The sequence below is a fragment of the Cavia porcellus genome, unplaced genomic scaffold (genome assembly GCF_034190915.1).
Source record: "Cavia porcellus strain 051 isolate PalLab524CR breed Dunkin Hartley unplaced genomic scaffold, mCavPor4.1 scaffold_20, whole genome shotgun sequence".
NCBI classification, from domain to species: Eukaryota; Metazoa; Chordata; class Mammalia; order Rodentia; family Caviidae; genus Cavia; species Cavia porcellus.
In genome coordinates, this window is record NW_026947503.1 from 34,113,087 (window position 1) to 34,136,627 (window position 23,541).

General features: G+C 35.2%; 1 protein-coding gene and 1 pseudogene across 4 annotated transcripts in view; one reads left to right on the forward strand and one right to left on the reverse strand.

Annotated features, from left to right (window-relative positions):
• Dym (dymeclin) overlaps positions 1 to 23,541 on the forward strand; it is a 415,428-nt gene that overhangs the window by 124,921 nt on the left and 266,966 nt on the right. For all 4 annotated transcript variants that reach the window (XM_063231704.1, XM_023566826.2, XM_003474053.5 and 1 more), the window contains 2 exons: positions 11,214 to 11,339; positions 14,032 to 14,174. In XM_063231704.1, coding sequence (XP_063087774.1) covers positions 11,214 to 11,339; positions 14,032 to 14,174 — 269 coding nt within the window. The remainder of the gene's footprint in view (positions 1 to 11,213; positions 11,340 to 14,031; positions 14,175 to 23,541) is intronic.
• Positions 2,311 to 2,943, reverse strand: LOC106028550 (DCN1-like protein 1; annotated as a pseudogene).

Genomic DNA, 23,541 nt, shown 5'->3' on the forward strand with positions numbered 1-23,541 from the left:
TTTGTCCAGCAAAATTAATAGAAGATTGTCTCTCATCAAGGGGGAACATCTTGGATTCTTCCATGAAATTCTTTTTACATTTCTGTTGTAATGAAATTTTCTTCTTTTCTTTTTTCTCTTTTCAGCCTTAGTAATAGCTTTGTTTAATTCTAAGATGCTATCATAATGAACAACCTTAACTTTTATGCTACATAATTATATTCAAAACTTTCTGTACTTTTGTTTATAATTACAATTGTTTAGTACTAAACTAATGAAAACACTATTTTGTTGAAAAGGTCTAGCATTTAAAAGAAAAATCTGTAAAAACCGAAGCACTAGGCCACAACAAATAGCAGATTTTTATGAATACAATTTATTTCGGGGAAAAACATGGGATCTCATTTCAAAACAGCATATTTGAAATAGTCTGAAAATGGTAACTGAAAATCTTTAAGATAGGAAATAAAAGTACATATCTCTTTTAAAATTTTTTGTAATTGAAATTCCTTTCTATATTTATAAAAATGAATTCAGGAAGCACTGAAAACAGCGAGATTCTTCCCCCTTTTTTTTTTTTTCTTTTAATAACAAATTCCAATAGCTTGAATAGAAATTTTCCAATTTTTCTTTTGGTAAAATTATATTCTTGGATTAAAAGTTATGACTAGAATATCAATAAAATATCAGTCTCAAAACTATGTAAAAAAAGCAATTTTAATGTCACTTTCTTGAAATCACTTCTGCATCTTCATAAAATATACTGCTATTCTGAATTACATTCTTTTATTAATATCAATACTATACCTTAGAGAGTACCTGAATATACAAAGCAAAATCTAATGAAGTTCTAGTAAAGACCATCATCATCTAAAACTCGAAAGTTCAGCATTTTTTTTAACCTGCCTTACAGTAATGTTTATGAAAGCAATTAACCCTTCTTCACGAGACAGTAAGTAAACAGAAATGAGCAATTTAGGTGGGGAACTTGTTCATGGGTTTGTAACCAAAAAAAGGAAGGGGTTTCCATACAGAGTAGCACTCTGTTTTGATGTAAAAACAGAGCTAACATGAGTGAAACAGAACAGTAAACAGAAGCCAGATTGGTATGTTTCATCAAGTGTACGCTTATCTTAAAAATCTTTGGTCCTGCAGTAAATATTTGGCAACTACAGTAATTAGCAGTTAAAGTAATTTCAACAAAATAAGAATTCATCAAAAACTGACTACTTGTCTGAAAGAGCAGTATCTGTATACAGATTGAACTTCATGGCTCATCACAACCACTTTCAAAATTTAAGTTATACAATCTTTATATAAATTAAGAGAATTTCATTTGTGCTCCATAGCATGACGACCAAAAAGGAAAAAACAAAAACCAAAACCCCTCATACCTAAATTTAGGATATTGTATTCTATAGCAACTAAAAGCATTCAAAACAAATCAGTTTAACTTATTTTGATAGGCATATAAGCATCTCAAAAGTGTAATGAAATCCAATGAAATTATGTGGTATATAATGTAAAACGAGAGTGGACTCAACATTATACGGACATTTGCTGAATAAAATCTCCCTGGAGGACTGTTACATATAAACATGGATAAGGTAAGTGCAGACTAATTCTGTGTAACCTTTTTGAAATTGAAAGTCCAAAACACAATACATTTTACAGGTAAGCACCAAGTTATTCTAAAAATTTTTCACGACGGTTGTTCTGACATTTCTTTCATCAGAAACTCTATGTATGTCATCAGATACATATTCTTCAGATACATATGTATGTCAACAATACATATGATTCACCAGGAAAAAAATCCTCTCAAACCAAAACACCATTCCAGATCCCATACACTTAAATATATCATTCTCATTGGAAGTGCTATTAGCATAGTATTTCCTACTAGCCCAAAGCATATATTTAAGAAGCTTTTATAAATTGTTTGTGATGTTCAGTATGTTTAATTCTTATGCCAGACTGCTTTCTGATGAAGACAGCTTTGTGCTTTATGCAAGAATAGAAACCTCAAAATAATCACCATAAAGCTTCTAACACTTATGGGAGAATAAACTAGGATGGCCCACAGATATTAAGATGAAATCCACAGTGTTGGAATTATAAATGTTTAGAGCAGCCCTGACTAGAAGACAAGCCCAAACCCCAACTGAAAGAATGAAATATGATACAGTCCAAAGTATATTCTTAAAGTTCTATCTCAACCCTCAGTCTGAATAGTGAGGACTGATTTTCAGTTCTATCTAGCCAGCAGAAATTCACTGTGTAATTTTCCATTGTATTTATGGTAGAGTGTGTACATTCTATAAGGTTCCTTTAGTGGTACACTGTTGCACTTTTTATCCCAGCGATTTGGGGACGTCTAGATTCCACAAAATCATCAATGAGAACAGGCCATCCTCCTTCATCATAATTAGACATGTCATGTACAATCATTGAACTGAAGTCTAAAAGAAGATTCCAAGTATCTTTTGGTGTTGATAGTTTATGATGTTCCAACAAAAATTTATCCCATAAGTCTAAGAATTTAAATCTCCCATAAGCGCTAAGTTCTAATAGTCAGTGGCCATTTGTAGATCTATTTCTTGGCAAAATTAAACTGGTAAAAATCCTGAAGTTGTCCTGGTTCTTTCAGTACTTGTTCCATCTTGGGTATTTGAGCCTTCAGCTTTTCTGTGCTGTCACATCCTAATGCTGTCATGCGGTCATCATCTCTTGCTTGGAGAACTCACATTGTGTTGCTGCTCTGATCTTCCCTGCAGTGATCAAAACACTAATGCTGGCTGGGTCAAGGGCCAGGCCATCACAGAATTGCTGTATACCATCTATTCCAATTTTATTTTCATCTTGAGTATCATGTTGGTGTCCTCCAGACCTTTCTTCTCCTCCCTCGGCTCCGCAACAAATGGAGGGCAGCTCCTCACACTGGTACACCAGGCTTCGGCTCATGCGCAGTACCCTCCACCCCCCAACCCTGTGCCACCGGAGGAGGCTGCCCTGGTCTCAGGAGGCAGGGTGGGGTGGGGGTCTGGGACTGGGACTGGCAGCGGTTGGGTGCAGGCAGTGCCGGGGGAGAAGAGGAAGGGCGCTGAAGTAAGACCATTTGTATACTTGCATGTGTTTTATGTGATGTCAACGTTATTCTTCTTCATTTCTGTTCTTTATAGCTACCTCATGATGAAGCTACTTAAGAAGGTGTATAATACGTTTACCAGTCAAAATCAGAGCTATTAGGAACCTTCTGTGTAATCCTAGAGGCTTGGAAGGCTGAGGCATGAAGATTGCAAATTTGAGCCCAGCTCAGGAAACTGAGTACCTGTCTTAATATAAAGATTTTGAAAGGGCCAGGGATGTAGCTCCAGTGTGAAGGCCCTGGATTGAGTCCTCTTGCCCCCAAGGACCCTTTATCTGTACTGTATTTGCGGATAATATTGTACATATAACAGTACCACCCACAAATGAAGGAGTAGACTCCTTCACAAGCAATTAATCCTCACACTTTAGGTTGTAGGATCTTAAATTTAAAGACTCTTGTAATCCTATCTTGTCCCTGCTCTTTTTCTTTATATCACTTTTTAAAATTTTTTAAAGAAACACTACACAAAACAGAAAACGGGTAGAACAGTAAGACATCACTAGATCATTATATATTGTCCTCTTACAAATAGTTGTTCAAGATACAAAAGTAAAACACATAAAGTGGGGATTCAAACAGTGAGACTTCAAACAGTTCTGTTCAACTATCCATCAAAAACTTAGTAACATGATTATCCTACACACTTAACCATACATGCAGTTATCTGTATTTGTTCATTTTATCATGCTTTAGAAGATCAGTTCTCATAAACTGTTTATACGTTCTACACATGCATGAGCCTTAACATGTATTTCTATCCTTTCTATATTGGAGGGAGAAACAAAACAAAACATATTCCTATAAACACATGAAATGAAAAAGACATACAAAAACCACTGTACAAGGAGTGGTTACTGTGTTGTTATCTTCAATAAAATTGGCTCTATCATCAGACATAGTATATTTGAAAATAGCAGTACATAACAATATTAATAAAAACAACTTTATAGGTAGTATAGTATAGTATAAAACTTCAAAAACAAGTGGTAATCAAACTAGAATGGGTATTGTAGTGAATCTTGTCATCTTCAGTGTAGTTGTCTATACTCTCAGACTCAATACTATCAATCATAACAGTTTTGAATAAAATCTGTCCATACCAAACTGCAGTCAAACCAGATTTAACTAAAATCAGTCATGATAAAACAGTATAAATTATACAGGGCTCCAGATTACGTTAATAGGAAATTAAAGATGTTTATTGTACTGTATTCTGATATTTTTGAGATAGCTGTTTGTGCCCTGTCAGATCTAGTGCAAGTAGACAAACTGGGACAGAATAAAATCTATCTAAGCAGAGCGGTGCAAGTAATATGGGTTTTAAATCCTGATATACTGTTAACAATATCTTCTTTTTTAAGACTATTCCTCCCCTTTCACTCCCGCAGGGTGCACTGTGCATTTTTGATTCTCACCAACACCCTTGGTTTTTAGATTAGGGGGGGGGCAACCTGCTATTTACCTAAGTGGTTTTGAACCTTCTCCCTCCTAGGGAGACCTAGTTGTATTCCTTTACCTATTAAAGCCTGTCTTTCCAGTCTGTCCACAAATACTAGTCTAGTTGCTCCTATTTCTGTCTGGCTCCCTGTCAAATAGAGCATTGTTTTCACATATTTGATTTTCAGTCCATATACTTTTTTTCAGGTTAATTGTATTTCCTATAAAGAGTATCTCAGTGGACCCTAGCTCCTGATCTACTCTGCCTGTGTTTCTTTCTTTCTTTTCTTTTTTTTAGTGTATCAAAGCCTTCTATATTAGCTTATAGCCAACCTTCTCTGCTTCATTTCTGTTGTGCTCTTTTTCTGCCATTAGTTATCTTTGTTTTTTTTTAATTTTATTTAAAGCAAGACTAAGCAAAACAGAACATAAGTAGAAATAATACATACACTCAGAGAAAAAAACAGTAAGAAATCACTAGTTGATGTTTATATATTGTCGTTTTACAAATAGTTGTTCAAGATACAAAAATGGAACATGTAAAGTGGGAATTCAAACAGTGAAACTGCAAACTGTTATGTTCAACTGTCCAACAAAAACTTAGAAATATGGTTATCAATCCTGTACACTTAAACATGCATGCAGTTATCCATGTCTTCATTTATGTTTAGATTAAACAAACTAAAGCAGGTTAAAATCATTATGAACAAAGAATAATAGTATTGCTGGATTCAACATCATGACACTCCATGATCATGGGTACCATAGTGTCTTTTTTTTTAAATTTAATTTAAAGAAAGACTAAACAAAACAAAACATATTGAAATAATACATAATTTCAAAGAAAAAAATAAACAGAAATCACTAGTTGATGATTATAGATTGTCTTCTTACTAACAGTTATTCAAGATACTAAAGTGGAGCTTAAAAGTGGAGATTCAAACAGTGAGATTGCAACCAGTTCTGTTCAACTATCCAACAAAAACTTAGAAATGTGGTTATCAATCCTATACAGTTAAACATACATGCAGTTATCCATCTCTTCAATTATGTTGAGAATGAACAAAACCCAAGCAGGCTAATATCACTCTGAACAAAGAATAATACTATTGCTGGGTTTCACATTATAACATTCCAGGATCAGCACTGGGTATTCTAGTGTCTCTTTTTCTTCAGAGTCTCTGTTCATTTCATCATGTGTCATATGATCAGTTCTCATAAACTGTTCTACACATGCATGAGTCTTAACATGTATTTCTATCCTTTCTACAGTAGAGGGAGAAGCAAAACAAAGCAAGGCAAAACAAAACATACTCCTATAAACACATGAAATGAAACAAACCTATAAGACTGTTGTACAAATCGTTCTACTGTAGTTCCTGTGTTGTCTCTTGTTATCTCCAATAGAATTGGCTATATCATCAGACATAGCATAATTGAATATGTCAATACATAACAGTATTAATAAAAACACAACTTTGTATATAGTATAGAACTTTGAAAACTGGCAGTTATCAAACCAGAATGTGTATCATTGAGTTTTGTCATCTTCGTTGTAGTTGCCTATACTCTCAGACTATCAATCATATCAGTTTTGAATAAAATCTCTGCCTCATTTCTGTTATGCTCTTTTTTTTTTTGCCATCAGTTGTCTGCTTATCTTCTTCATTCTGTTTTCTGCTCTATTCATTGAGGCCTCTCTGTGACTGTTCCTGGAATCCTAGCACTTCTCTCTCTCTCTCTAGAATGCCCTGCAGAATTCTCTGAAGAGTTGGATTGGTGGTCGTGAATTTCCCCAGTTCCTCTTTGTCTTGGAAGCGTCTTGTTTCTCTATTAATTTCTAGAGACAGTTTATCAGGGTACATCAATCTGGGATGGAGGTTATTTTTTTTCAGGGCTTGAAATATTTCACTCCAGGCTGTTCTTGACTTGATGATTTGTGTTGAGAAGTCTACTATAATTTTTTTTTTAATTTAAGGAGAAAAAGGAAAAAAACAGAAAAAGGGTACAAGTAATACAAAATTTAAAAAATAAACAGTAAGAAATCACTAGTTAATAGATATTACATATTCTCATCTTAGAAATAGTTGTTCAAGTTACAAAATTGAAGCATATAAAGTGGAAGAGAAGTCTACTATAATTCTGATGGGCCTTCCTTTATAGGTGATCTGTTTCTTATGTCTAACGGCTGTGTTTTTTTCTTTTTTCTTTTTTTCTGGTACTGGGGATCAAACTCACGACTGCCTGCTTGCAAGGCAGGTGCTTATGCCGCTGAGCTAAATCCCCAGCCCCTCTCTAACAGCTTTTAATATTTTGTTCTTATATTGTATTTCTGGGATCTTGATTATTATATGCCTGGGTGTAGCTCTGTTTTGGTTGTAGGTGGCTGGAGTTCTATATGCCTCATATATCAGAATATCATTTCCTTTTCCTATGTTTGGGAAGTTTTCCTTAATTATTTCTGTGAATATCCTTTGTAGTTTCTTTGTTTTTACCCCTGCTTCTTCATTCACATTCTTTATTCTCATGTTATAGATCATCTTGTCGTCTTCTAGCCTTTGTATTGTTACTACTCATTTCCTTGTTATTTTTCCTTCCATGATCCCACATTGCAAACCTTTCCTCCAGTTTTGGATAGTCTATCATTAGTTTCTTTCAAGCAGTTTTGCCAGCTTTCAATGGAGCTTTTTATTTCCTGGTAATCTCTTTGAACCTGCTTCATGTTATCCTAGGCTTTCTTTATATTCTTCATCAAATGATTCTCTTCTTTTTTTGGGCTTCTCCATTCTTCCGTCTGTGTCTTCTTGAGAGGTGCTTAGCATTTCTTTTATTAATCTACTTATATCTTGCTTTACTTGGTTAAATATTTCACTTTTGAACTCGTCTATGAGGTCCCGAATATATCTCTTTATGTCCACTGATGCTTTGTCTGATATTGCATGTTTGCTGTCCTCAATCTCTTTTATATTTACCTTTCCTGGATCAATGTTCTTAGGGTTGAGGCCTGGCGACTTTTTCTTATAACTTCCTCTTGTCATATTTTTTGTTTCTTCCATATAGGCATATAGAGGAGGTCCCAGTTCCTTTCTTTGTTGGTTACAATTCTTCTGAAGCATGCTACGTAGGTGATCCTGCCCACTCCAGTATGCTTTTGAGGTGCAAAAGGGATCGATGTATGCCGGCCCCTCCCCTCTGGATCAGTCAACCTGCTGAGGTCTTCACTGTGTTAGTGTGCTCCATGCATAGAGAATTGGTTTGGGACAGCTTATTGGGTATCAGCCATGGGTGTGACCCAAGGCAAGCACACCCCACCAATCTTGTCTGGGAAGGGAACAACTGACTGAAGTCACTGCTGTTCCTTGTTCTTGCCAGTCCTGCCCAATTCCAAAATGTCATCCCGTTGGAAAGACACCATTTTCCGTGGAAGGGTTTTATTCCCAGCACTCACTGCAGGTTGATGCAGGTCCCTTTCCAGCTCTGTTCTCTGTTAGGCTTGCCAAGCCCTGACTTCAGTGCGACTGCGTTTCAGTGTAACTGCTGTTCCAGTGAGTTGAAGGTTCCAGTGAGTTGAAGCCGCAGGGATTTGGGCAGCTCAATGAGTCACAGCTGTGTGAATTCGCGCGCTGCAGCGGGAGCACTGAATCTTAGCTGCTCCAATAGTAGCATCAGAACTGCATATTTGACTGGTTCTTTTTACTTTAGTTTCTTCCTGAGTCAAGAGTATTCATCTCCTTGTGTCCAGGACTCACCACACTGTGTTATTTCAGCATCTAAGTTGACTGTCTCAGGGAGCCTCTATTGTCTGTTCTTATCTATCCGCCATCTTTACCAAAAGCCTATATCACTTTTTGAAGTAATTATTCTATTTTTCTCTTCTCTATTAAATTGTACACTCCACAAAGGTGAGAGTTTTATCCTGCAAATCATGAATGTTGGTAAGTTTTTTTTGAAATATGTGACATAATGGCTGTCTCGACATAATAAGAGTTAATTCTTTGCAAATATTCATTGAGTGATATTTGAACTGAAGTGATAAAAAAATTTGATGATTTTTGTCTTTAAGCCTTTGGAAGCACACAGGAATGCTTATTAGTTCCATTTAGAAATCCTAGGGAGTAGTTTTAGCGTCGTATGAAACCTAGTATCACAATGATTCAACACTATTATGTGCTGTATGCTTTTTGTACCTCGCAACATCAAACTCAGAACTCTTCACTCTTTGATTTTTTGGAATCCCATGATTAGAGAAGATAGTCTAAGAGCTAACACTTTTCTTGTGATTTAGTTTAGTTAATTTTGAAGGAGAGCAACTCTATATTCTATATATATATACTTTCCAAGATTGTTAGACCTAGTATTTATTAATAGCCATAAGCTTTCAATTTAACAAACTAAAAAGATAAGTTTCTGGATCTATAACATAGAGTAAGACATTAAATTGTAAAGTACTACAGTCAGATATTTCTGATGCAACTTACTTTTCGTTTTGTTTTTTGAGATGGGTTTTGCTACATAGTCCAGACTGGTCTTGGACTTAATATGTAGCTCAGGCTGACCTCAAATTTGCAACCATCCTCTTGCCCCAGACTCCCAAGTACTAGGATTATAGGTATGAACCCCCAGATCTGAGTAAGCATCACTTTTTATGCAGTTAATGTTTATAATACTAAAAGTCAAATTTCTGAGTGGAACTGAGTTTAATTTATAACAAATTAGGGTTAGTTGTGTTAGGCAGAAAGACATTAGGCAGCTGGGTACTGCATGGGAAGAAAGCACCATGATTGTATTTTTCTTTTTCTTCACACTTTCTTAATTATTATCTGTAGATAAAATCGAAGCAAGTTTATAGTTTTAAGCTATAGCTTGAGAAAATGTCTCCTCCTCTGAACATCCTGATAAGATCCAGGGTCTGTACAAAGTACAAACAATGGATGAGGGTTTGGAAAATTCTCAAGGCCTCAAAATAAACTAAATGGAAGTATTTTACCTAGAGAGTAAACAGGAATGTTCTTTCTTCTGAAGGTGGTCAGAACAGCCCCATTTCCCTTGTAGTAAAACAGTGACCTCCGAGTAAGGAAATGATAGTCCTTAAAGACCTAATTAATAGTACAAATACAGCCCAAACTTTAAATGGTACAACTTGCATTTTAGTGCTTGCCCCCCTTCATACTTGAAGGTGTATGCTATTTATTGCATGAAAATCTATCTCGTTTTGCAATGAACTCTGCTTTACTTTGTACAGTTGCCTATGTGTTATGTCTGACTACTTACATTGAAGTCACACTGAACCAAGGAGCCTTGCGCATTCCTTCAGGTGTTAGTAACTGACTTCCAGGTGTTACTAGGTCTTTTGTATTTTATTTTGTATACTTTGTTTTGAAACATATTTCTATCCATAATAACTCTTTAATGTATCTGGTAGAATTAAGCTTGTCTATCTCCAGAGTTGTCATTTTAATTAGCTTAATGAGCATCTTTATCTAGGCATTAAGTACTTTGTACAATCCGTGAATATTTCAGATCTGTAAAAATCCTTTCCTGTTTACCCAGCCCTTCTCTCCTTTTTCCTGTGCTGGAGGTTGAATCCAGGGCCTTCACACTGAGTTGTGTTTCCCAGTCTTTTATTTATTTTTTCTTTGGAGACCATCTTCAGGTCACACATTTGCTGGAATTGGTTAGCTGCTCCAAACTTCTTCAGATCAATGGTATAGCAGTCATACCCTTTTCTCTACAGGGTAGGAGGAAGCAAAAGATGGCCAGAAAGCATAAAGAAAACCTAGAAGTGTCTATTGTCTCATTGCATTTCCTTTCCTCTGTGTTCCTTACTATAAACACCTGGACCTGCGCACTTGGACACAATGAGATGGTGATTTGTGGCAATACAAATTCCCTTTCAGAATTCAATACAAATCTCCTTGGAACTAGCTCTGAAGACAGCCTTTTCCTTTTGACAATGCCCCTCCGACTTCATGGGATCAGTGTTGTGGACTGAGTGGCTGGTAATAGTTTCTAACAAAAATATGTGTAATAAGATTGGAATAACATATTTATTGTTAATAATTTGGTGAACATACAAAGTTGACCTTGAAAAACTACCCTAGAGGTAGAAGATATGTGTACCATTATTCTGAGTATAAAGAGATTGCCAAGAGAGTGTTTTCTCTTCCCTACACTGACTTTTATTTAGTCTGCGTGGTTTTTCTGTACTAAACAGAGATGAACATAGAGGCAAAAACTGTGGGTAATTGTTTCCATGCACACTAACAGACATGTTCTTCAATCACAGGTAGGAAAATCATGAATTTAAATATAGGAGACAGTGGCTGGCAAAAGATCTAGTATTTATACTTGGGATAATTCTTTTTTTTTTTTTTTTTTTTTTTTTTTTTTTCTTGGTCTTTTTCCTTTTTATTGGTACCAGGGATCAAACTCACGACTGCCTGCTTGCAAGACAGGCGCTTATGCCGCTGAGCTAAATCCCCAGTCCCTTGGGATAATTCTTATATCAAGTATATTAGTGTTTTTTAATAATATGAAATTGTTGAATATGTGGATTTGAATTTTTACTTCCCAGTTTATTTTAAAAAGGACCATATCTTAAATCTTTCAAAGGTGTCTTTATTCTGTTTTCTCTCCACTTCTCCAGAGATATTACATATGAAATATCAGTGGAGGCTATATCAACAATGGTTGTTTTCCTTTCCTGCCAACTCTTCCACAAAGAGGTTTTACGACAGAGCATCAGTCACAAGTATTTGATGCAAGGTCCATGGTATGTATGTTTCATTTTACATTTACCATTTATGTACATTTTATTGTATAACCTGTATTTCTGATTTTGGCATCTTACCTGAATGCTGTCCCATATCTCCAACCGGCCCTTTCCTCTGGTTGTTACTTCATACCCAACACATTACAGATCAAATTCTGTTTCTATCAAAGCTATGGTCTTTTCTGTCCCCTTTCAGTTACTGTTTCTAGAGGTTTTCTGTCCCCATGATTTCAGTTACTGTTTCCAGAGATTGCTTTGTAGAATTGAAACTTTGAAATCATCTTTTTCTTCCTTCTTTTTCATTCTCTTAAGTACTCATTAGGCCATATTTGTATATTCAAATTGCTTTTTGTGTCCACCACTTCTCAACAGTGCCTTTGAAAGTAGTTGTTCTTTGTATCCTCAGGGGGCTGGTTCCAGGGCCCTGCAAAAATATGCAAATCTTCTGAGCTCAGGTCCTTTATATAAAATATATATAATCTGTACATGTTCATTACCAATGCAGGTTTTCTTTCCTTGATATTTTCAATTTGCAGTTAGTTAGGTTTGCAAATATGGTTTTGAAGGATGCTGGGGTCTGAGATATGGAAGTCTGTTTGCGCTGTAATCCTTGACTTAGGACCATGCCAACAGCCTCTTCATTGACTCTTCCTACTTGCATTGAGCCAGCAAATATTTGCTGTGTGTTATGTACTGGTCATGTGTTAGACTTGGGCTGTGTGCCTAAGCTAAGGTTTACAGTTTCCTAGGAAGTAGGCTTGGGAATAGATAAATATTAAATATGAGGTGTGCTTGAAAAATACGGTGAAAGTTTAAATTTAAAAAAATGTTTTGCAGGGAAAAGCACATCGCCATTAAGCTTGCTCTCTCATTGCCGTTAATACTCCCTCTTACTTCTAAACACGTATCCCATCACTCTTGCCACTTTCTGGAACAACACTGGAAGTCCCTTTAGTAGTGTCTGTAGTTGTATTGTCATTGGCTGTCTAAAGGTCCCATATTATTTCAAAACATTTATTTTCTGTGGTTATTTTTACTTTGGGGAAAAGCTAAAAGTCAAACAATACCTTATCCAATGAGTAAGGTGGGTAAGGACCCACTGTAATGTTTTTACAAGTCACCTTTCCATTGGATAGTATTCACTGTATTCTTGATCATGCCTCATAAAGATTCACAAAAGAGGACTTCCAGAACTGCTCCAAAAAGTGGTACAAATGATGAAATAGGTATATTCAAAGTGAGGGGAGAGTATTTTGAGGACGAATTAATGGCAGTATGTTTTAGTGCAATAGAATTTTTAAATTCACCATATATTTTGATCACCATATATTTTGTACCTCATATACACACATACAACCTTCTAGTGACAAACTTCACAGAACTTTAAAATAGCTTTGATTATAGTTATCAGGTGGGAAAGAAGCTTTGTCTCCTCATGGTCTTCTCATAACTTGATTATACTGTGGCACATTCACAGCTCCCTTAAAGCTTTTTGGAGCATGTGTGTCTGTTCTGTTGCTAGCACCACAATACCACAGATGGGGTCACTTATAAAGAAGAGAGAAATAATTTGGGCTTACAGTTTTGGAGATCCAGGGTTGAGGGGCCACATCTGGTAATGGCTTTCTTGCTGGCAGTCTTGAGGCATCACAGAACATCACATAGCAAGAGACAGGGACCATGTGTGGGCCTTCTCTTGTTTCTCTCTTTTCTCATATAGCCACCCTGATTCCATCATGAGGACTCTACCCTGATATTCTTATCTAATCCTAATCAGTCCCCAAAGCTCCACTTCTAAACACTAGAGTCAGATTGTTTCTAGCCTCTTAATACCTCATAGTGAGGATTAAACTCTGCAATTGCAGAAGAGATAAGCCATATTAAACCATTGCAGAACATACTTGAGAATCACTGGTAGGAGAGAAAGAGCCTTAGTTTAGGAGATGGAAGATGTGTGTCTAAACCTTTCACTGACAGTGACACTCAGAATGACCCTGGCTTAAGGTCATAGTAGGCAATTTATGAGTACCTTTTGAGTACCTCTGTCGAAACAAAACTATGAACTTTGTTCCTTCTAGTGTCAAAAGGGTTGAAGTTGCTTTTGCAATAGACCAAAAAAATGCTAGTGTTCTTATTTTCTAAGACATTAAGTTTTTATAGTATCATACTACGGTGCCAAATACTTAAAGTGTATTCTTTTACTTATTTTTGTAGTTCATATTAGGAGCTATATTTTAATAAGTTCAGTTGTACATTCAAAATCTATTAAAATTTTACTTTAGATTGCAGGAATAGATTTATCATTAAGTGAATAAATTGAACAATTTTGTACTGAAGTGTATTCTTACTATTTTAAAATCCTTTTTCTTTCTGATTTTACATCCTATGTTCAAGTACTAGGTACTGTGTTATGCTCTAAATTCATTAGTATCTCACAGTGTTATTTAAGTTATAAGTAAGGTAACTGCTAGTCTGGAGTTTTAAAGATTTGACCAGTGTCTTCCACTGTGGTGTGAAGCAGAGCCAGAAGTAAGCCTCAAAACTGATCTCGAGTCCCATGGTCTTGACTGTTACGTGACACTGCTATGTTTGTTTGAGTCAGTACTACTGACAGAATTGCTTCTGTATCAGTGCAGATTTGGATGACTCCCATAACATGTGAGTTTGATTTTTTTTTCCCTTTTTCATGTAGTCTTCCATATACCAGCAAACTTGTGAAAACCTTATTGTATAACTTTATCAGACAAGAAAAACCACCACCTCCCGGATCCCATGTTTTCTCTCAGCAGTCAGACGGAGGAGGACTGCTCTATGGACTGGCGTCAGGAGTAGCAAGTAAGACCTGTCAGATTTTTTCAGTTCTTAGATGTACGTACATTTTGTCTAATTAGACATAAAAAATTCTTGTCACTTAGCTGCTGTCATTTAACACTTATATTGGGTCTGTGCAGCTGGCTAATGTAATTTAAAAAGTAATTAAAATATTAATCATTCTATTCTGTGCAGTGATTTATGTTAAACATATGCAAATAACAGATCAACTGTCTACATACAGAACAGCATTTTTCAGGAAGGATGTTTTATACATAAATATCCATATTGCAGTATTCTAGGTATATAGTAAAAATAAAGTTAAGCCTTTGGAAGCTTTGTGTTGCCTGTGTAGTAAGAGAAAATCTTTCTATTTCGGAGACTTTATATGGCTAATTAAGTGTAGTTTTTATATTGAATTCAGGGCTTCATTTGTTCAGTGACATATTAGCACATTTGGAGGAGTTTCATAATGAACACTGAAGTGGTGCAAACTTAGTTTTGTCTGATTGGGAGCAAATGTGATAGCTGAGAAAGCCCTTTGCTCCTCACAGAAAGCCCTCATTTCTGCTTCCTGGGCTTCAGACCTGCAGGTGCCCAAGTACTGTGCAAAAAGTTTTTATACTATTTTGTTTTGTATGAATTCATTGTGTGTGAAGATAGAGACAACTATTTAGAAGAAAACAAGAGTATTATGGTAGCCACCGTAGATTTCCGGTTGTCTTGGTTTGAAATTTTGTTTTCTTCTGGTCTGCTTTGTTCTGTTTTGTTTTACCCTCTTTAAAATAAAATTTAAAAAAAAAAGTAGTACTTTGGTTCTTCCTCTTTGTCTGCCTGGAAGGCCACTCTTATAGGAGGTTACGTAAGTAGAGTTTTCAGTTTATTCTATAAGGGAAATAAAAACTAGACTTACATTTGAGCAGTCATCAGGTGTGCGTGGACGCTGTGCTCTTACTAAGCCAGCAGTACATTCTCTCTATACTCAGGAGTCCAGGGTCCGCACAGAGCTGATTTCCACAGAAGAATTGGCCTGGGCATGCTACTTACACGCTCATAAAAGCATCAGTGCGTAGAAAAAGGCAGTATTGTGTGCAATTTATTAGATCATGAGGCTTGCTAACTTCTCTTTTTAAAATACAGGCTTGTTCTGTTGATTTAAGAAATTGATTAATGAACCAAACTTTCTAGATTTGCCTTTTTTTTAAAACTTCTTTTAATATCATGAATTTCAGTATATTTGTAGTCACTTAAGCCTTGTCTGTGGTGGTGAGCAGCCTGCTAGAGGCCACGTGAGTTCTTCGGATTGCTCCCATGTGGTGCCTGCTGTGTCAGGTGGGCAAGCTCCTCTGTGTACAGCTCCTCTGACTTCCAAATACAACACACATGGCATTTTGGGTCCCATGGAAGGTTTAATTAACGCCAGTGTTTTGCTTTTACTTTTCTTTGTTTATCTTGAATGTGGTATAAATACTTAAAAACTGAGCATTTTCTGGTATTTTAAAATAGAATTTTGAGGGGCAGTAAGCTCATTAGTTGCTTTCTTCAAAACAGTAGTAATACTTAGCAAGTTTGTAAGAAAAATTAAATATTTGTGTGCAGTTATTTCCCCCTAATTATATATTATATCAAAAGGAACTGCAGTGTTGTGTGGTGCATTTGTCTTCTGGATATCAGAAAATCTGAATTTTAGACTTCAGAGCTGTTGAGGAGTGCATAGTTCACAGCACATTTTAAGGAGCTTTCTTACTTTGCCTCTTATTTTTCTCATCTGTCGAGTGAGGTTGGGGTTGGGATGGATGAGATAACTTTAGGATAATATAAAATTAAAATATAAAAGTATGGTCTTTTTTTCAGTAGCATAAAATTTAGTATCATTTAAGGACATTAAAATTCAATGTATGATTTTTAGCATATTTTGGGTCAGCAGTGGCCAACCTATGGTACATGTGCCGCAGCTGCCTGGCTGTTACCACTGAAAGCTCTAAAAGGCAGCCATAACCGCTGTAGTCACAAACACACTTTGTATAATTCTTTTCCTAAAGCTTTATTAAAATTATTCATGTGAAAGCATAAGTCAGGATGGAGTGATTATGGATTCACTGTTTCATAGCGTATGACTCAAAAGATTATAAAAACAACAAAAGGACATTCTCCTAAAAAGTGCAGCTAAGTATGTGGGCAAAATAGAATGTAAAAAAAGATCACAGCCATCTAATTAAGCCAAATTCCAGTAAAGTCAATCAAGTTAACAAAATTGACTTAAATTGTGTGATCACTTTTGATGATTTTTGTAGTTGGTAGTTAAAGAATTTTCTTACTTTAATTTTGGCTTTCAAAAGTGTGATTTGTAAGTTTCTCCTTGAAAAAATGTATATTTCAAAGCCAAAGACAAATTTTAAGCTCTTGGATTATATTCAGTTTTGCTGTGATGGGATTTTTCCTGGATATAAAAAATGTTTCCTTTCATAGCAGTATGTATGTTGTATGTTTTTTAAAAAAATTACTGCTTTTGAAATAGAGTGCCTTATTTAAAAAATTCATTCCTGGATATTTCAGCTTTCTTGGCCCCAGCAGGGTAGGAGGAGAGTTTTTATTCTAGAACTGGGGTCTGAATGAGTAGAGAGGCATGTACCGGGAGCCTCTAAAGTGAATATAGCTACGGATTTTGTGATTGTCTCACGTAGAATGTATTTTATTTTCTAGAAATCTAGGTGAGAATTTTTCTGTGAGAGCAGTGATCTAAGGTTTTCTGGGTGACAGACTTCAGAGTTAATGAGGATTCTGATAGTTTCCCCTCACATTTAGGACTTAACCTGCAAGAATGTTCATGAAACTGAAACTGGTAATCTCCTCGGTGCTGGGAAGTGCTGGGAAAGTGCCTTGTAAATTCAAGTCAGATCCCCTTTCCCACAGTAGCTCCACAGTGGATTATATCATAGGCCTTCAGTTGCCTTTGCTCCTCTCCCACTCATGCAAGTTCTGGTGGATAAAAGTGGATTTCAGAGACTGATAATCAGAATCAGATTTGAGATGGCTCCCAGAGCTCAATGTTACTGTAGCAAGTTCTTCAACTTTTAAAATTTCATTCCTAATTTATAACACTGATAAATATTAAGACCTTTTATACAGACCTTTTATTGTGAGAAGTCAATCAGTATTGTATATAACATCACTTCTAAAATAATGTAGTATTTGTCCCCATGTAAACTTTGTCTGAACTGAAGCTCAGATGGTGCTTGTTGGTTAAAACAAAAATAAATAACAGCTAGTGATCAGGAAAACTTGGACACATTTATTTAAGACTTTTAAAAATTAACAACTTTGTATCTTTTTGGTCTATTTAACCCTTAAAATTTGTTTAAAAAATGTTTTGAAAAACTGAATAAATTGAGCATGCCATATTTTTGCTTTTTCTCCAGCTGGATTTTCACTTTAGGTGGTACAAAATTTGACCAATGACAGCTAAGAAAATTTGATTGTTTAATGGATATTTCCACAAAGAGATATCTCCTTGCTTCCTAGACGAACTTGCCTTGATAAGTGTACCATGTCTTATGTACTAATGTATCTGAAAGGTTATTGTATTTGCTTTTGGACAGTTTATTTATAAAATTATCCAAGCAAGTATTTTAGACAAGATTTGATGTTGGCTTTACGTGAATTACAATAATTATTTCAGGTATTCATCTAAACAAAGATATTATTACTATTGGTAGTTTTAGTTATAGTTAACAAGGTACTTCATAATTCTTACTTTAATCTACAAGTACATCATCCTACCCTATCAAAATGTTTTGTAAAGCAAATGACCAATGCTTGCACTGTTACAAGATGGGATAGGATGTATGCTTGTGAGTTATTGTCTTAGCTTGGGCTGCTATAACGAAATACTATAAATGAGGCAACCTGGATAGCTAATATTTATTTCTTACAGTTCTAAAAGCTGGAAAGTCTATGATCAAGGTGCAAGCATATTTGGTTCTCAATGCTGACCTTCTTTCCTAGTTTTCACATGGTCACCTTGCTACTGTGCCCTCATATGGCCAGAGGAAGGTCTGGTTTCTCTTTCTCTGATTAGTAGGGCACTTTTCCTACTTGTGGGTCTACACCTATGACCTCAGCTAAAGTTAATTATCTTTTAAAGGTCCCATCACTTAATCACATGAGAGAGCTTCAGTGCATAAGTTTGGGAGATGACACAGAAATCCATTATACTGGTCAGTTTTTCATTACTATAATTGAATACCTAAGCAGATTACTTTATAAGAAAGGTTTATTGTGGCTCACAGTTCTACATATTCAAAGTCTAAGATTTGGTTGGCCACAGGGGTTTGGTCTCTGGTGATGGCTTGCTTGTTGGCTGAGTGCTGAGGCTTTGTGAGGCAGTAGACAGGGAGCGCCCATGTCTCTGTCTTTTCTTGTGTCTCTTCTTATAAAGACACCAAAACTTCATCATAGGGGCCTCACTCTAATAGCATTATTTACTAATCACTCTCCAAAGGTTTACCTTTGAATAATATAATTGGATTTTCTGTCTTCTTAATTTCATAAACACATAACCTGCATGAATATGGGGCATTAAATTGTATTCAAATGATAGTACCACATATGAAGTAGATTATGCTGAAATTTTGTTCCCTGAAATTCTCAATTTTCTCACTGGCTTTTTTTGTGTGTGGTGATACCTAAGGTGCTGTTTGGCTCCAGTCATTCATTATTTTAAACCACAGCCTTACTTAGTGGTCGGTCATGAGGAAGGCTGTGGTCAAAGTAAATCATTCACGATCCATGCTAGTGACATTTGTTCATTTTTTTTAAGATTAAAAGGTAAGTGATTGAAAGAAATTATTATTTTTTTTACTTTGAGAAACCAATTTCATTGTCATTTGGAGGAGTAGGTTCTAAATTATGCTAATTTGATATTATGGAACATGTATAAGTAATGAGACTCCTGGATGTTGGCATTAAGTAGACCTAGAATTGATTAGCACACGTGGCTGCTTTGTGTCCTTGGGCTATTATTCTCAATGACTAAAAATTCCTCATGGCAAAATGTTTAATAGTAGACCCCCCCCTTAATCGTAGTTTTGTTTTCTGTGGTTTGTTACCTTCTCTTAGCTGCAACCTAAAAATATTAAATGGAAGACTCCAGAAATAATAAGCTTTAAATTGTACATGGTTCTGAGTAGCAAGATGAAGTCTTGTACCACCCTGCTTGTGGCTGCCCAGGGTGTGAGTCGTCCCTTTGTCCAGTGTATCCGTTCTGTATATGCTACCTATTTCATTACTCTTTAGGGGCTGACTTGGATATCAGATGGACTCTCTGAGTCTTTGAATTAAACCCTTATTTTACTTAATGATGACCACAAAGTGCAGGAGAGGTAAAATTGACAATTTGATTAAGCCAAACAGAAGCCATAAATGCTCAAATGGGTAGGGAAACTGGGTGGGAGGAGAGAAAGGAAGAGAAAGGGAAAAAATGAGAAAAGAAGGAAAAATGAAAACAGTTTTTGTAAATAAGGAGGGTGGGTAACCAAATTAGGGGAAAAAAGAATCAGATTATATCATGTACCAGTACAGATTCCCTCTGATGAATGTGATCATTATGTATTCCTAAAATGTACCAATAAACTTAATTTTAAATAAAATATGAAAGTTCTTAATAAGGACAGAAAAACTCATAAGCTAACACTGCTAAGATCTGTGGTATGAATTAATCATCTGTCAATGAGATTGCAAAGAAGGAAAAAGAAATTTGTGTTAGTGTTAGTCTGACCTCAGACTGCAACAATTACAGCCACTGTGTGATAAAAGCTTAGGAATGATAGAAAAGACACTCAATTTGAATATGTACATGTAGAGGAAAATCATGTGTGTTCAATTTGGTAGTTATGTTTTCAAACATTCTCTGGGGTTCTTGAAATGTATCCCCTGTGGACAGGTGAGGACTAGTATACCTTTGTAGGATTGCAGAGGAGATCAGATGAGCAAATTACGGAAGACTGGTACCTCACAGGTACACAATAAATAGCTACTAAAGTAACAGATAATACTTAGTAGTATTTAAAAGGTAACTTTTGTTTAAAAATTTCTAAAAATAAATGACCTTACAATGTCAAGTTTATCCAGGATTGTACTGTAAATTAATTATGCAAATACCAGATTTTGGTATACACATTGTGTATTTGTATATTATATAACATAATGTTATATGATTTATATTATATGTACATGCATTATACCATACTATATGTGTACATATTGCATAGTGTATGCATATGGCCTATAGTCATACTGTATGTGTGTATGTGCAGCGTTGTGTGCTTAACAGGGATATGTTGAGACACATGAATGTCCTTAGGTCATTTTATCATGGAAGTATCATACAGCACACTTACATGAACCTAGGTAGTATAACTTACTAGACACCTAAGCGATATTGTGTATGTATGTGTGCATTTACGTAATATAGTCTATTCAACAGCCATGATGAACAAATCAAGATTAAACCAAGCATAAGAGAAAATGATGCAGTCAAGAGATACAGAAAATGGGACAAATGAGACTGCTGTTGACATCACATGGCATCTGATTATGGAAATCTTTTAAGTAGAAGCAGTGCATTCTAAAATAATGATCAAAAGTATAGTATTGTAAGTGCATAACCAGTAACATAGTCATTTATTAACATTACCCAGTATTGCGTGCTCTACAGAATTGCACCGACTGTACTCTTACAAGACTGGCAGCACAGTAGGTTTGTTTACACACACATCACCATAAATCCCTAATGCTGTGTACTTATGCTACAAAGTATGTGACATCTCCAGGCAGTAGGAGAGGTTTTGTTGTTGTTGGAGGCCGTATTAGGGGTTGAACCCAAGGCATGCACCACGATGCTTGGCACAATACTTTTTTGCTTAAAGCTCTATCATTGGTCTTACATGATGACCATTGTATATTTAGTTATTCACTGAAATGTTATATGGTGCAGATGCATGACTGTTATAGTTCCTTAGTCTCTAAATGAAATGTTATGTTGAAAATCTGACATTCTGAGGAGAAATAAGTTACAACATTTAATTACTTTTCCTTTTGTGTTTTAACTATTTTCAAGCATTTTTAACTTCTTCAGATATCTAAAAATGATGATGTCACATTGACTTTGAAATTTTCAGTGTTTTAAGTTGTAAGACAAAGCTGTAATGTAATTATAACTTGAGTATTTAGTATTTAAAAAGCCAAACCTAATTAAATGTGTTCTGCTAAACTCTATTTTCCATCACAAGTTCTGAGATTTTACACAATAACTTCTGATACATGGTTTTTTCATTTGAATGAGCCATCAAAAATGCCCCCCCCCCCGGTTGGTTGCAGTGGTGGATATCCCAGGCAAATTGTTAGGACAAAGTAATAATTATTTGTTTAAGCAAACGTTATACTAAAGAAATTCATAAAATAGAACTTAAAAATTAAAACTCAGATTTCTCCCTGTTGCTGTTGAGAAAGCTATTAAATTTATTATGACAGGTATGGTATCTAGTACCATTAATTTATTTTATAAGATGATTACTTTTTTCTTCAGTTTTGACTTTTTCTGAGGTGACTCACTGAATGAAAGAGAAACTACAGTAAGAGAAAAGTATGTGACACTCAGGAAATAGGATAGATGTGAAAATAACAGATTTCTAGTTAAAACACTTTAAACTTTGTAAGATGAAAAGACTTTATAAGCAGTATTCTCATTTAACTTTTATTGAAATGATTTGGTAGGTGCTGTATACTAAGTGAAAATAATTTTTTTCTTCTTTTTACAATAGAACTTGTTTTTGATTTTTATATAGTAGTTCACTTCAGTTTTATGTTTTCTTGAAGTGGTTCTTTAAAAGGAAGGAACTTTGGAGATTTAGAATATTTACAATCCAAAATCACGGTATTGCAGAATATAACATTATTAAAAATAGAGTAATAATGTGCTTTTTTGGTTTGTTTGTTTTTTTGAGACAGAGTCTCACTATGCAGTTTAGTCTGGCCTTCAGCTCTTTGTAACCCAGGCTGATCTCAAACTCACAGTGATCCCCCTGCCTCCCTCAGTCTCCCAAGTATTGGAATTACAGGTGGGCACCACCAAGCCCTGTTTAAAAATAAGTTTATACTGTGTGACAGAAGTATTGTTTTAGATGTTAGATTTAGAGTTTTTCCTTTTTTTTTTTTTTTTTTTTTTGATCAAACTCATGACCTGTGCTTGCCAAGCAGGCACTTACCCCACTGTGCTAAATCCTCGGCCTTGATGCTAGAGTTTTTGATTGATGTTTATTAAATGATTTTTATCAGCTATCGTTGTAAAAAAATAGTTTTAACATCGTTTTCCTTGTAACTTGCTGACTACTTGTGAACTAGTGTTCAGAAGTGGTTTTGAAGGTCAATATGCCAGCCTTCTAATTTGCTTTTTAACAAACTAAAGGGAAGATTGATAACCTTTCCACATCACAGAAAATTGAGAAATAAATGCATTTATTTTTACTATGAAAATATAGAACAGAATAATCAATTTCAGTCGATATCCTTGGAATGGTTTTGAGGCTTTGCTATGAATGCTGTTTACCTGATACTAGTAACCTAATTTGGTATTGAAGTTCTGTGGTATAAGTTTTTATTGTGGAACTTAAAATGTTTTAAAAATGAGAATAAAAAAACAGCAAAATCATAGAGAATACAAATTTTGTTTTTTTTAAATGAAGCAATTAAATTTGATTTGCTTTAAAACCTATCAGTAGTCATGTGAATATAACTTTTATTAACCAATTGTTTAACATACATTAATTTTAGCACAAATATTTGGAGTAAATTCAAAGGTTTAGTCAAGGTTATTTGCTGATGGAATTGTAAATGGTGGTACAAATATCATAAATTAAATCTGGTGTAGTTTTCAGACCAATTTTTGCATAAATGACTTTTTAAAAATTCTATTATAAATTATGTAAAGACTTCTCTTTTAAAATAGAATCACTGTGTTTCTGCATCTTACTTTGAAATGCATTAATAAAATAAGCTATACTGATGGATGAGTAGAAGGGGCATAATGATTAGGGATGTTAACACAAATAGACCAAAATGTTAGTGGCGAGTATGTAATTCTTTCCAATTTTATATATGTTTGACAGTTTTTATAATACTGTGTTGGGGGAAATGAAGTCACTCAGAGGATGAACTACTTTTCTAAATTGCAGTCTGTCCATTAAAAACAAAAATACTAAAAATTATCATCTCTTTGACCTTCCTTAACCCTTCCAGAAATGGTAAATAGCTTCGGAAGAGATGGGGGTCTATCAGATCTGGGCTTAAACCTTGACTGCAAGTTGATCACCTCCGCAGCCTTCAGAGAGTTTTG